The sequence below is a fragment of the Protopterus annectens genome, chromosome 5.part0 (assembly GCF_019279795.1).
Source record: "Protopterus annectens isolate FY-2018-M chromosome 5.part0, PAN1.0, whole genome shotgun sequence".
NCBI classification, from domain to species: Eukaryota; Metazoa; Chordata; order Ceratodontiformes; family Protopteridae; genus Protopterus; species Protopterus annectens.
Genome location: NC_056735.1, coordinates 1,491,066,777 through 1,491,079,819, shown reverse-complemented (window position 1 = coordinate 1,491,079,819; position 13,043 = coordinate 1,491,066,777). Strand labels below are relative to the sequence as shown.

Sequence of the window (13,043 nt, the reverse complement as noted above, 5' to 3'; positions counted from 1 at the left end):
GAAGTCGGTGTTTGGTCTTGTTTTTGCTTGTGTAACAGTCAGACTAAATAATTTCATTATCCAGTTTACAACAACTTTTAACTATGTATTCTAAATACGTAATTACACTGCAGAATCTGTTTGAATAAAACATTCACGGGCTAGGAGATGACATAAATTAATGTGATTACTTCAGTACCATAATACTGTCTGCTCATTGCCCTTCAAATCTACAACAGCATTCTGATTTCAAGATTCCAGGCCCATATTATGCATAATGTTATGGTGATAGATAGGAAACCAGTCGTCCGACTGACCTAGCCCTCCTCGAATAAGAAGGTATCGTCTAAAGATGGGCTAGGTGTAAGTGGTCACAAGCCTCAGTTGCCTTGAATTTTAGAGGCATGAGACATTACTCCAGCCAGATTCTTTCTAGGCTATGCATATGAGTACATATATTAGTACTTACTGAAGTTAATTTCATCAGAGAGTTCTAACAGTTCTCAGCATTCACATAGCAGTGGTTGCTAAAATGTTACAGCAATAATTAGTAGCAAAGAATTCAGATACTCTGAGAACTATGTGACAGAGTGCACACAGCGTAAAATTGTCAGTATGGAAAATCTTACTTTACTACCAAAAGAAAAAAAGTAATACCAAAGCAAACATGGCTAAGGGCCATGCTGTGTAAAGTAATGGTCCTATCTGATTTAGTTTGATCTTTAAAAAAAATGGGACCTTTCTTGACTTCCTTTACTGGACAGATTACTGGGAATAAGACTCCCCTGAAAACACCTGCAGAGGCATTTCACCCCCATGTTTCCTCACTTTACGTTACCTTACAATTAGTATATGAACAGTACTTTGCGGACTTTATCAGAACATTGTAGCCTTCCTTGATTACCTTTGAACTGTCTTAAATGAGTATAAGTTGCACTCCTTTCTCTTTGCCTGAGTGCCTTCAGTTTTTTTTTCTCCCTAGACAGTCACTGTGATGGCACTATCTTATTCTTGGTAGAAAGAAACTCAGTTTGTTGGCCTATTCAAAGTGCAGCACCATCTTTAAAATGCACCCATATTTCAGTATTTCAGGTAGACTTTCATCTTTAACTTGAGGTGAGAAGCCACAACATTCTCTTTTTGAAATGGACTTACTGCAAACCGTGCCTCACTGGTATTGGAATGGCTATATTTATTTATTTTATTTTACATTTGTTGATATGCAGATTCCGACTGGATACATGTCCATTTTCAGTGGAGGCCCAGGGAGAAAAGCTCCACAGAATAATAACATACCAGTAAGATATTAATACATACCAAGCAAATTTTCTTAGGAAAACACACAATTTTACAAGATTGCACAGGATTACAGTTTCAAAGTACAATATTCATTGGTATTAGCAAGATTTATCAAAATACGATAGTTTAAATGTTTGAAGTAGGATAGTACATAGAGTGTACAGGATTCCAGAGATAAAACTGTGTGAGACAAACATAACTAATATGGGGCTGAGAGACCATGTTAGGGTTTGTTTTGTGGGTAGTGGCTATAGACAATTTATCCATTTTGTTTCTGTCCCTCACAGTTACCAAGCACTTTCAGAGTTCCTACCTTGTTATAGTTTTTCAGTTAATTACAATGAAATGTGACTACTTTTCATTCACACTTTTAATGAAAACCAGTAACACAGGCCTAAGTTATGCTTCTCTTGCCAGCGTTTGTTTAATACAGCCCATTGGATGCTGTTATGTATCCAACCTGTCTGGAAGGCTGTCTGTATAAAGTTAGGAAGAGGACCTTACTGAAGGCAGTGAAGCTACATTCTTGACTTCTTTTATTCCTACTTTTTGTTAACATGTGCAAGATTATAATCAGATTTGTTGGACAAGGTTATTCATCTGCAAGTTATTGCTGTCTTGTCCCAAAAGCACATTGCAGGTGCTTCATAACCTTTAATGTGATTTGCTAATTTCCATGCTGTAGATTGCTTACTGTTTGCATTCTGTAGAACTACTGTGTGTATTAAGTATTTCTGTGGAAACACTGCTGCACTGAACAGTTTTTTTGTCCCTCCACTGGCCTGGCACCTGTCCACACTACCAGCTGTGTTCCTTGGCTCTAGGAATTAATGCGGTGTTACTAGGGCCGGTTAAGTGACAAGTGACTAGGCATCCAGGGGTCAACACATCTGTGTGTCCTCTGGGGGTGCTACTTATGACCTACATATTTCCTCCTCTTTTGCAGGCCTAATATTAGGCCTGGAACGCAGGCATACAATGGAAATGTGCAACATATCACTCTGCCTCTGCAGCATCAGCTCAGCCATGTCTCCACCCTCTACCCCTCTTTAGGAGTGCCTACCAATGAGCCTTCCCCATCCTCCACAAGGGTTCTACACAGCAGATGCCCAGTGGTCTGCCTATCCACCCAGGATGGTAAAACCATCCTTCCATGCCACTTCCATCAGTCACTAGAGATGTTAATTCAACCTAGATTGCCTGGGTCATAGTCAGGGCTTTATCCATCTGACAGAGCATCAGTGCTGCATTAAACAGTTGTTACAAGTACTGCTAATAAAATCTAGTATTCAGACAGAGAATAAAAGTAAGCAACAAGCGAACAGTAAAACCACTGACTGGACAATATGAATGACCTTCATTTCAACCTGTTTGTAGAGAAAACACTACTCATTTAACCAAAAACAGAGCTGTAAGCAGAACTTTTATAAGACAGTGAAAGTGACTCTTACATGATGGTAAGTTAGTCACTCCATTTCCTGCAGAATGCTGTAGGATCACCTGTTGTTTAAAACCTTGTCCCCTTGCACCTCAAACTTTGGTGTTGCCCCAGGCCTCAGTCATAGTGTTCACATATCCAAAGTTTCATGAATTTAGGCAATCTATTGTGTCTTTTAACACCCCCCCCCGCACCATCATCAATCCACCCTTTCACCCAAGAGTGTGACTTTTATCAACCATTGAAAGTTTTTCTGTGATTAGATGAATGCAGATAAATATTAAAATTTTGAAATATTTTTATGTTAGTGTTGTGCCTTTTGTATATGTTAAGCAAATTCTAAGTGGACTTCTTCTGTTACTGTACAATGACTGAGTTTTCCCCCAGCCATATTGTGAGTTAAGTTTTATTAATGTTAACCATTACACGCAAAATTAAGTTTAGAACTGTATAGCATTTGTTTCAAAACCTTGCAGAGGTAGAGGCTGCCTGCACAAAACATTTTTGTCAAATGTAACTTTATGTGTACTGATCTAAGCAGAATGGTACCTTATCTTGTCTAGTATTCTTAATAGACTGCACAAATATTTAAGTTTGTGCTTCTGAGCTCATTTCTTGTTGTAAACTGTTGCACTTCCTTCAAGACTTTTTCTGTAGTTTGCTAAAGTTTTTGAGAAGGCATTCACTGTTTTTCTCATTTGTGTCATGCTTTATGTTAATATAGTTTGACTTTGTTGAGCTGCTGGATGGAAGACGACTGCTGGCCCAGAATATGAAGAGTTTGGAAGGACCCCAGTTACAGTATCGGAGCTTGGTTCAAGTGAGCAGGCATGAGACAGGATTCATTCAGTATCTGGAGTCGGGAATATGGCACCTGGCCATCTACAATGATGGGAAGGAAACCGAGATGGTCTCATTTGTTACCACAAGCATAGGTAAGGGGACAAATCTGAAACATTACACTTATAGTAACATAGTGAACTTGTACATTTTCTTAAAAAGGCTTCTGCCATGGCTGTTATTTACAACACAGACAGTGCTTAAATTCTATCCTGACACCATGACTTAGAGCCAGCCTACCTGCCCTGTTGTTGGGGAGCACTGCAGCAGGTATGGTAGCAAAGGTATTTTATCTACAGTGAGTGCACACACAAAATAGAATTATCTTCAGGAGATGGTTATTTAAACTGCTGTTTGTCAGTGGAGCTTACAGAATGATTTCTAAACAGTAAATCTATTATATTACTTTCTCTGTTTTTTTGCAGTGCAATGCACATCACAAAAAATAACACTGTTGATATTAGAGACACTGCGCTGATATTGCACAGGTCTGGAAACATTAAACTCACTGGGTGGAAAATGGCCCAAAAGTTTTTCAAGAATCCGTGTCATCATTTTAAATGTTCATGATATGTAAGGAAAGAGGCACACCAAACACAGGTTGTATGCTTTTAGGTAAACAGCATGAACAGCAGGGTATTTTTGGATGCAGATGATCAACGGCAGAATCCTGCTGTCTTACTCATATAAGGCATTACTACAGGTAGCACAAATAAGTTTGTACACCACTCTAAAACAGGAAGAGCACTGGGAAAGTTTAGCTGTATGGTGAATAACAGCAGTAATAGTCATGGGATAGAAGAGACAAACTTGATGATGCATCTGTGCCTGGCCCAAGGTTTTGCAACATGTGGCAGCAGTAATATTTAACACTCCAGGTGATACTGGGAAATAAAAGTTCATCTGAGGCTGTTTTTAGGCCTAATTTTGGATAGAGAATTAACCCTAGTAAGATGCATTTCTTCATGTATGTCGCATCCTAGATGGCATTGGCAGTATTGTTTGTATTAGAAAGTGGTATAATTAAAGTTAGATAAAGTTATAAAGTATTCACAATCTGTCACATATACCCAGGCTCCCTCCCACTGCAATGAAGAAGCGTCTCCGACACTGTCCCACTTCAACACTGTTTGCTGCACTCTAGTCCTGTTTGATTGATTGATTGATTGATTGATTGATTGATTGATTGATTGATTGATTGCAACTGCCCTTTCATTTTCTTCAGCAGTTTGAAATGGAAACTTGTCGGAACAGGCAATATCTCCATGTGATACTGCCTCCTCGACTAGATGTCCTCACTTCTCCCTATTTCTTTGGAACTCTTGTCTGTTAGATTGCAAATCCAGAGAATGGCTCCATGATACAGAGGTTTTGGTCATGACTGCTTCCCAGATGATCTGAGTGTGACTGATAGCCTGAGTGCAGGAGGAGTTGGCGTAGAAGGGAAGGGGTGAGTGTGTGAGTGATTTAAGGTGGTATCCCCATCACTGGGGAAAGAAGATGACAGAATCCTACTGCAGTGTTTCTCATTTGGGGAGGGTCTAGAAATTTACCTCCTGCATCTGGGGCATCTGGGAGTGAGAGCCTGATGAAAGTACACAGCACTGCTGCTGAACATTGCAGCTCTGCAGAAAGGTGCACTTGCATTAGCGGTAATTGTACTACACTGTCTATCCAACAGGGTGCAGTAACAGCATATAAAATAAATCTCATAACCTCACTAGATAGTGACCACTGGCCCCAGTTCTGACTGCTAAGGAAGCCCAGGAGTTGGGGAACAAATGAGCCAAAATGGGGTAGAGTCTAGGTAGTCATGTTGGGGATGTAAACCAAATGAATATATATAAAAAATGAGACATAGGTTGCAGACCCAGTACTGAAGATGTTGTCTGACAGCATAAAGAAAAGGTAAGATCCTCTTGTCAGTCTACATAATCAATGTTGCAGTACTGTTTCCTGGGTCTTCGTGCCATGCAGAAGCCTGCAATTGACCCACTTTTCAAAGTCTTTACATCTTCCCTAGCCGACAGACATCCAACAGTTGACATCTGGACATCAGAGTATAGGAAGGGCATTCATCAGCACCATCTTCATTTGCTTCTAGCCGTGCAGTCTGATGCACTTCTTGTGTGTTCAATATGCAAACAGTCTATTGGTCGACTCAATTTTTACAGTGAACCTTCTTTTTCCAGTTAGATAAGTATTTGGTTGGGGAAATTTGTCTATTAATTTAATGTTCAAAAAAGAAAACAATTGGTTAAAGTGTGGCAAGCAAATACTGAACCAAGATTTTCACTCATTTTGTCTGTTCTGTTTGGGGCCTCAGCACAGCATCTCTTAACTGTCCTGACTATGCACAGTTCCATACCAAAACACAAAAACAAAGAACTGAGGTACTAGCCACCCACATAGAGTTATCCTGTTATGTTTCCCTGGTGGTCTTGAAATCAACTGCTACTGTACAGCCTACACAAACTCCAGCTAATGTCATTCTAAAAAAAACAAAGACAAAAAAGCCAAGGACACTGACATTACAGAGAAAGCTCCAACTCTGTCATACATCAACCAATGACCCAGGTGAAGGACCTTTGCAGCCCCCTGGTCTGGTGACTCCTAGGGCCAAACTGTCTGGCGTGACCCATCTGGAGGATACCATGGTGCCCAACGTACTTATGAATGTTACCATGGCACATGTTGGTTGGTCTGAGGTCACTCAGGGGACCTCAGTTTCTGACATCTGCATCATGGGTCTCAAGGGAGACACCTTGTCTACCTCAACTACCAAAATTCTAACAGAAGTCATGGTTAGGTGACCCCAACCTCATGTTACGCATTATAAATGGACACCCAAATGAAAATGAACCACTTATTTTGTTTGTTGGCCTCCACCTCTTCACTAGCTGAAACCCAAGACTGCCTATAAATAGTACATGAGTTCATGGCCTTTATGAGATCTAGAGAACATCCTATACTTCTGCTTCTCCTACCGCGTCTTCCCCATCCATAAGGAGAGGGGGGTGGCTTTTCAGAAAGATGCAGATTCCTGTAGCACTAAAGGTAAGAAGGAAATGTCTTACTTTGGACACTTGTCAACACATACTTACTCAGATTCAGATTCAGATGACACCCTGTCTTCAACCTCCTTCCCTGAGGACCTGTATAGGATGAAGGAGGCTTTCAGATGGGAAAGCAAACTGTTCTCACAGTTTAAGACCCATTAAAGGGGCCTGCTAAGTTTGCCTTCACCCAGACCACTGGCTATGCCTCCTGTACATGTAGTACTGGAGGATGTCTTTGAAGGCATTGCTTTATACCCTGATTCTCTACTCCTTGCGCCTAGGAGTCCAAACAGATTTTACAGAATGCTTGAATCTTGCAAGCACCTTTACAAAACTCCAAAGGCTGACTCTTCTGCAGTCAGAAGTGAATCCACAAAAGGTGTACATAAGGGACCAACCAGACATCCCTTGCTTAATGACAGGGAAGGTCAACTATTAGACAGATTTGGGGAAAAAAGCTTATACCTCTGCCACACTGGCAATGAGAGATTTGACTTGCCAGTTCCGTATTCTAAGTACCTGAATCTCTCCAGTGTGAAATTCTATCTAAGGTAGACTTGTTGTAGAAACTTTCTCAGGAAATCCAGCAGACAGCCAGAGAAGCTTAACAAGTTTCCAGACACTCCCTGAGGTGTGCCTATGATGCCTTAGATGCTTCTTGCAGCTGACACTGGATGTTCTTTGTGTTTCACTGTTGCAGTTATCACATTTCGGTTATCTGCCTGCAGATAGCCCTCAGTTGGCCTGAATACCAGAGTCTTGGGATTTCTGCATCGGATGCTGTCGCTTCTTCCATGACGTCAGGGGTATAAAACATGCAGCCATTACATCAGTCTTTCTTGCTGTACAGTACCCGAAGCAGAAGCAGTTCGCAAGTGCTGGTCGTTCGACTCCTGAAATTTTTGTTTTTCGAGTTTCAGATCTGAAGTCTTCTAAAAGATACCCATTGGGGATCCTTTTTTCTTGCTCTAACCGATGTCAGAAAAAATTAATAATTGTCTTGCCTGTGGAAATCAAATACCTCACAGAGATTTTCATTCTTACTGCGTCACCTGTTTAGGCCCAGACCACGACGTCCCTCACTGTCGGTTTTGTTCCTTGTTCAACGCCCGAACTACTCATTGTCGGGCTATTTTTGTAGCTAAATTCTTTCTCTCTCGATCTCCATACTCGGAAATGTGTTCGGTAAGCCATCTGACTACCAATCTTCTGAAAAAATGAAAGGATAAAGACAGAGACAGACCGCATAGGTCCAAGGCTGCCAATGATGCTACCGTTGAGCTAGTTGCCAGTCTGCCGGTACTCAGTGAGGTGCTTTCACAGCCCCTGATACCCGCTTCTACAGATTCGCAGTCCTCTACCGAGACCCATTCGGAGTCTGGTATGCCGCGAGATGCTTCTTCGACTGTGGAACCTGCGGATGTCTCTACCTTGGATGGGTCTGGAGCTGCTGTGCAGGCACCAGCTTCTGAGGGTGTTTTCAGGCCTTCTGATCTTCATATTAAACTGACGACTTCCTTTCAAACCAAAAATACTGAATTTCTCAGGCCTAAAGTTCACACTACATCTAGGAAACTGACGACCAAAGCGCATTCTAAGTCCCACATGCCACAAAAGCAAATGATTAGAATGGCTGAGGATCTCATTACTTTAATTAGGGGAAGTCATCCTTCCCCCTCAAAAAGACCCAGAACTGATTTTCCTTCTGAGTCTTCTGATCGGGAATCTGATTACTCTGATCCTTCTGTTTTCCAAAATATACCTTTATCTACCTATGAAGATTCTGATGCAGATTCCATTCCCTCTGCTTCCCCTCCAGAAGATTTTTCTTTTGGTGAAACCCTGCACACCCTTAGAGAACATTTCTGCTGGGAGAGCCAGGACTACTCCCAGTCCAAAAAGAGACTCAGGGAATTTTTAAGCTTGCCTCAGCACAGGCCTCTAGCTATCCCTTCTGTTCTGGAAATTGTAGGTGATGTCTTCCTGGAATCAAGCCTTACCCCTGATACCATGCCTCCAGCTCCCAGGAAACCTGACAGGTACTATAGAGTGCCTGATTCCCACAAATTCCTTTTTAGGAATCCTACTGTGGATCCAGAATACATTTCTCATGGACCCAAAGGCATTAAGGCTACAACTGCCAAAATTCCTACCTCTTCGGACAGGGATTCCAGGGCATTATATAGATACACCTCTGCTACACTTGCCATTAGGGCTTTAAATTGCCAATTTCATATGTTAAATTATCAGCAGCATATTATGGAGCTAATTAAACAAAAAATGTTGCTAATTCCTGATTGTGCAGAGCACAAAGATTTACAAGAGTTAATGCATTCTGCTAACCAAGTTAGTAAACATACTTTGCAATGTGGGTTTATGCTTTAGAAGCATCTTGCAGGGCTGCTGTCACTGGGTCTATTCTTAGAAGACATGCTTGGCTTAAGGAACACAATTTGTCAGATCATGTCAAAGCAAAATTACTGGATGCACCATTAAATCAAGAGCGTCTATTTGGTAATAAAGCAGAAGTCGTCCTCAAAAGAATGGAGGAGAAAGCTAAATCTATGCAAACTGTTAAGGATTTCTTACAAGTATAGCCACCTAGATTCAGTAGGCATTGGCCTTCAAAAAACTTGTCTTTTCCAGTCCCTTCCAGGCCTTCTCAGTCCAAACCCAGGAGCAGCAGACCACCAAGACTTCAGTCTCAGGCTATGCACAGATCTAAGCAATGGAGTGCTCCCATGTCCAAAACAGGGAGTAGTAAGCCTCCATCCTTTGGTAAAATTGCACAATGACTTATTCTTAACTCTTCCAAGCCTTGCCCAAATACTTACACCTTTTGGAGGAAAACTTGCACTGCATGCCAAAAATTGGCAATACATTACCCAAGACAAATGGGTCTTAAATATTGTTTCCCAGGGATACAGATTCCAATTCCACTCACTCCCATCCATAAGTGGATGGCCAGACCTACCACCAAACCAGTGGGCAGAGGCCCAAAAGCAAGTACTTTCTCTTCTCAGTGTCAAGGGTATTCAACCTGTCCCAGCAGAACAAAGGGGACAAGGTTTTTACTCCAGACTATTTCTGGTCCCCAGAAAAGAAAATTATTGGTGTCCTATCCTGGATCTGTCTATTCTCAACCCATTTTTGGTGTTTCCAAAATTCAAAATGTTAACTCTCCAACAGCTGCTTCCTATGCTAGCCAAGGACTCCTGGCTAGCAACCCTTGATTTAAAAGAAGCTTGTCTGCACATTCCCATAAGGGAATCTTGCAGAAAATACCTACACTTCAGTGCAGGCTCTATGTGCTATCAGTTCTCTGCACTTCCCTTTGGCTTATCTACTGTGCCCAGGGTATTCACAAAGTGCCTAGCTCCAACCATTGCATGTTGCAGGCAGAGAGTAATTCAGATTTACCCATTGTTGGATGATTGCCTGATTCAGGCGGACAGTCAGGAATGGCTGCTTTAGCACCTGGCATTTGTAAAGACACTTCTCACTTCACTGGGGAACACCAGCAATGAAAAGAAATCACAACTGGTACCCAGCCAACAGATTGTATTCCTGGGAGCATGCTTGAACACAGCTTCCCAGATGGCATTCCTCACTCCAGAGAAACAAATTTATTTGACAAACTATTTCAATCTACTGGCCACCAAAACCCGGCTATCTACAAGAAAAATACTGCAAGCCCTACGGTTCATGGCCTCTTGCATTCTACTAATTCTGTATGCAAGACTGCATATGAGGAAACTTCAATGGTACCTAAAAAGTCTCTGGTGTCAACATTCTCATGACCTGGAAACAATGATTCCTATCATTCCTTGCCTAAGGAGAATTCCTTTGGTGGGCAGAGGCCTGCAACCACAACAAGGAACTCCCTTTTATTCTACCCCCTGCTGCCCAAACCCTAACAACAGACGCATCAGACTATGCATGGGGGGCTCACATGACAGGTCAGTACATTCAGGGCAAATGGAACCCAAAGTAAATGCACCTGCATGTCAATCAAAAAGAAATGTTAGCTGTGCAGAATGCTCTGACAGCCTTCAAGGGCCTTATTCTTCCAGGACAATGATTGGTAAAGACAGACAACACCACAGTTATGTGGTACATAAACAAGCAAGGGTGAGCCCATTCCTACCCACTCTGCAGACTAGCCATGGCTCTGTGGAACACAGCCTTGAGCAACCAAGTGCACTTACAAGTTCAATTCCTGCCAGGCAAACTAAATTCACTGGCAGACGACTTAAGCAGAAATCTCACGGATCCACACGAGTGGAAACTGGAACCCAAAATATTCAAGCTTTTGAGGAACAGGCGGGGGTCACCAGAAGTGGACCTTTTTGCTTCCCCTCAGAACTATCAATCGAGCAAATATTGCACCAGAACTCCCCACAGCCAAGCTTGGAAAGTGGATGCCCTGTCCTTCACCTGGGAAAGCCTCTCAGTCTATGCCTTCCCCCTCTGCCACTCCTCTCAAAGGTTCTACTAAAAATCAAACAGGACAAGCCAAGGACAACCCTGATTGTGCCAGACTGGCCACGCCAGCACTGGTGCCCCCTTTTGTGCAGTATGACAGTGCTATAACCATGGCACCTGCCTCATACTCCTTCCCTGCTGTCCCAGCAGGCAGGCCAGATTTTGCACCCTCAGCTACAGACCCTGAACCTTGCAGCCTGGCTAATCCCCTGAATTCAACACTAGAAAACCTCAGTAAGCAGGTGCTGGATGTCATTCGTGATGCAAGGAAGCCTAGTACTAGAAAATCCTATTCGGAAAACTGGAAAATATACTGTTCCTGGAGCCAGTCTCAAGGAATGGGCACAACTGTGCCCAGCTTACCTCATATACTAGATTACTTAACAGAAATGCTCACAGAAGCCTATCCTTCTCTTCAGTTAAGATCATGCCTCTGCCATCTCAGCTCATTATAGCTACCACTCCAGCCTGGGACCTTATCTTTGTATTAGAAAAGCTCACACATCCACCCTTTGAACCTGTGGCCACAGCAGAATTAAAATTCCTCTCATGGAAAACAGCTTTACTTCTAGCCATCACTTCAGCAAGAAGAGTGTCTGAATTGCAGGCCCTTATGGCAGTGGAACCATTTATTATCTTCCATGCAGACAGGGTTTCCCTCAGGACTAACCCATCCTTTATGCCCAAGGTGGTGTCTAGTGTGGCTTTAAACCAGTACATTTATTTGCCAACCTTTTTTCCTAATCCTCAGAATAAAGTGGAAAAGATCCTGCATTCCATGGATGTGCACAGGCAGCTTAGTTTCTATCTGGACAGGACTAAACCTCTCAGAAAATCTGAGTCATCTGCTAGTCAGCTTTGCTGCAGGGGCAGAGGGCAAGGCCATTTCAAAGCAAACCATTTCTAAATGGATAGCACACTACATCCATTTCTGCTACAAACACCTTGGGAAACACACCCCACAGGGGATCAGAACTCATTCCACTAGGGCTACATCTACTGCTACAGCATTTCTCTGGGGAGTCCCTACCAGGGACATCCTGGAAGCTGCAACCTGGAGCTCTGTATACACTTTCACCAAACACTACCACTTGCCTGTATTTTCTAAATCCAGAGCTGGATTTGCCACAGCAGTCAATGCTTCATAACTACCTCCACCCTTCCTTAGCTTTGAGAATCAACCCAAATGTGATGACTGCAAAAGTGAAATACAAAGAACATAGTACAGTTGTGCACACTTACCATAAATGTAGATGTTCGAGTGTATTCACTGTTGCAGTCTTGGTTACCCTCCCACCAGCCCCCTGACTTCTCTTGACTTCTTTCCTATCCTTTTTGTCTGGCATATCTTATATCATTGGTATTTGTTTTTTGCTGGGGGTATTACATACCATGTAATTGTTTCCTAATTTGGGGGCACCTGACATCCGGGGCAAGAAAAACTGATGTAATGGCATTGGCTACATGTTTATACCCCTGACGACCTGACGTAATAGAAGAAGCAACAGCATCCGATGCAAGAAATCCCAAGACTCTGGTATTCAGGCCGGCTGAGGGCTACCTCTAGGTAGATAACCCAAATGTGGTGACTGCAACAGTGAATACACTCGAACATATACAGTTATTGTAAGTGTACACAACTGTACTTTCTTTCATCCACAGACATGCATGGTTCAGGACCCAGCACCTGTCAGATGAGGTTAAGGCTGAATTTCTGGATGCTCTATTAAACATGGAATTGTTTTTTGGTCCTCTAGCTAAACAAGTTTTTGAGAAGCTGTATAAAGAAAGCAAATTAAAACTGTGAAGGAATTTTACCTGTCTCTGGTGCTAAATTTCAGTCAGAATTATCCTTCAAAACCTTGGCTTTTTCACCCCAGGCAAGACAAGGGGAGGCCTCCCTGGGGCAAAAGACCCAGAGAGTTCAGGAGATGGAAACCAGA

The 13,043-nt window shown here is 42.5% G+C and overlaps 1 protein-coding gene across 11 annotated transcripts in view; it reads left to right on the top strand.

Annotated features, from left to right (window-relative positions):
• The window catches only part of TENM4 (teneurin transmembrane protein 4), a 4,497,462-nt gene that overhangs the window by 3,277,624 nt on the left and 1,206,795 nt on the right, over positions 1-13,043 (top strand). For all 11 annotated transcript variants that reach the window (XM_044071318.1, XM_044071319.1, XM_044071323.1 and 8 more), the window contains one exon: positions 3,441-3,651. In XM_044071318.1, coding sequence (XP_043927253.1) covers positions 3,441-3,651 — 211 coding nt within the window. The remainder of the gene's footprint in view (positions 1-3,440; positions 3,652-13,043) is intronic.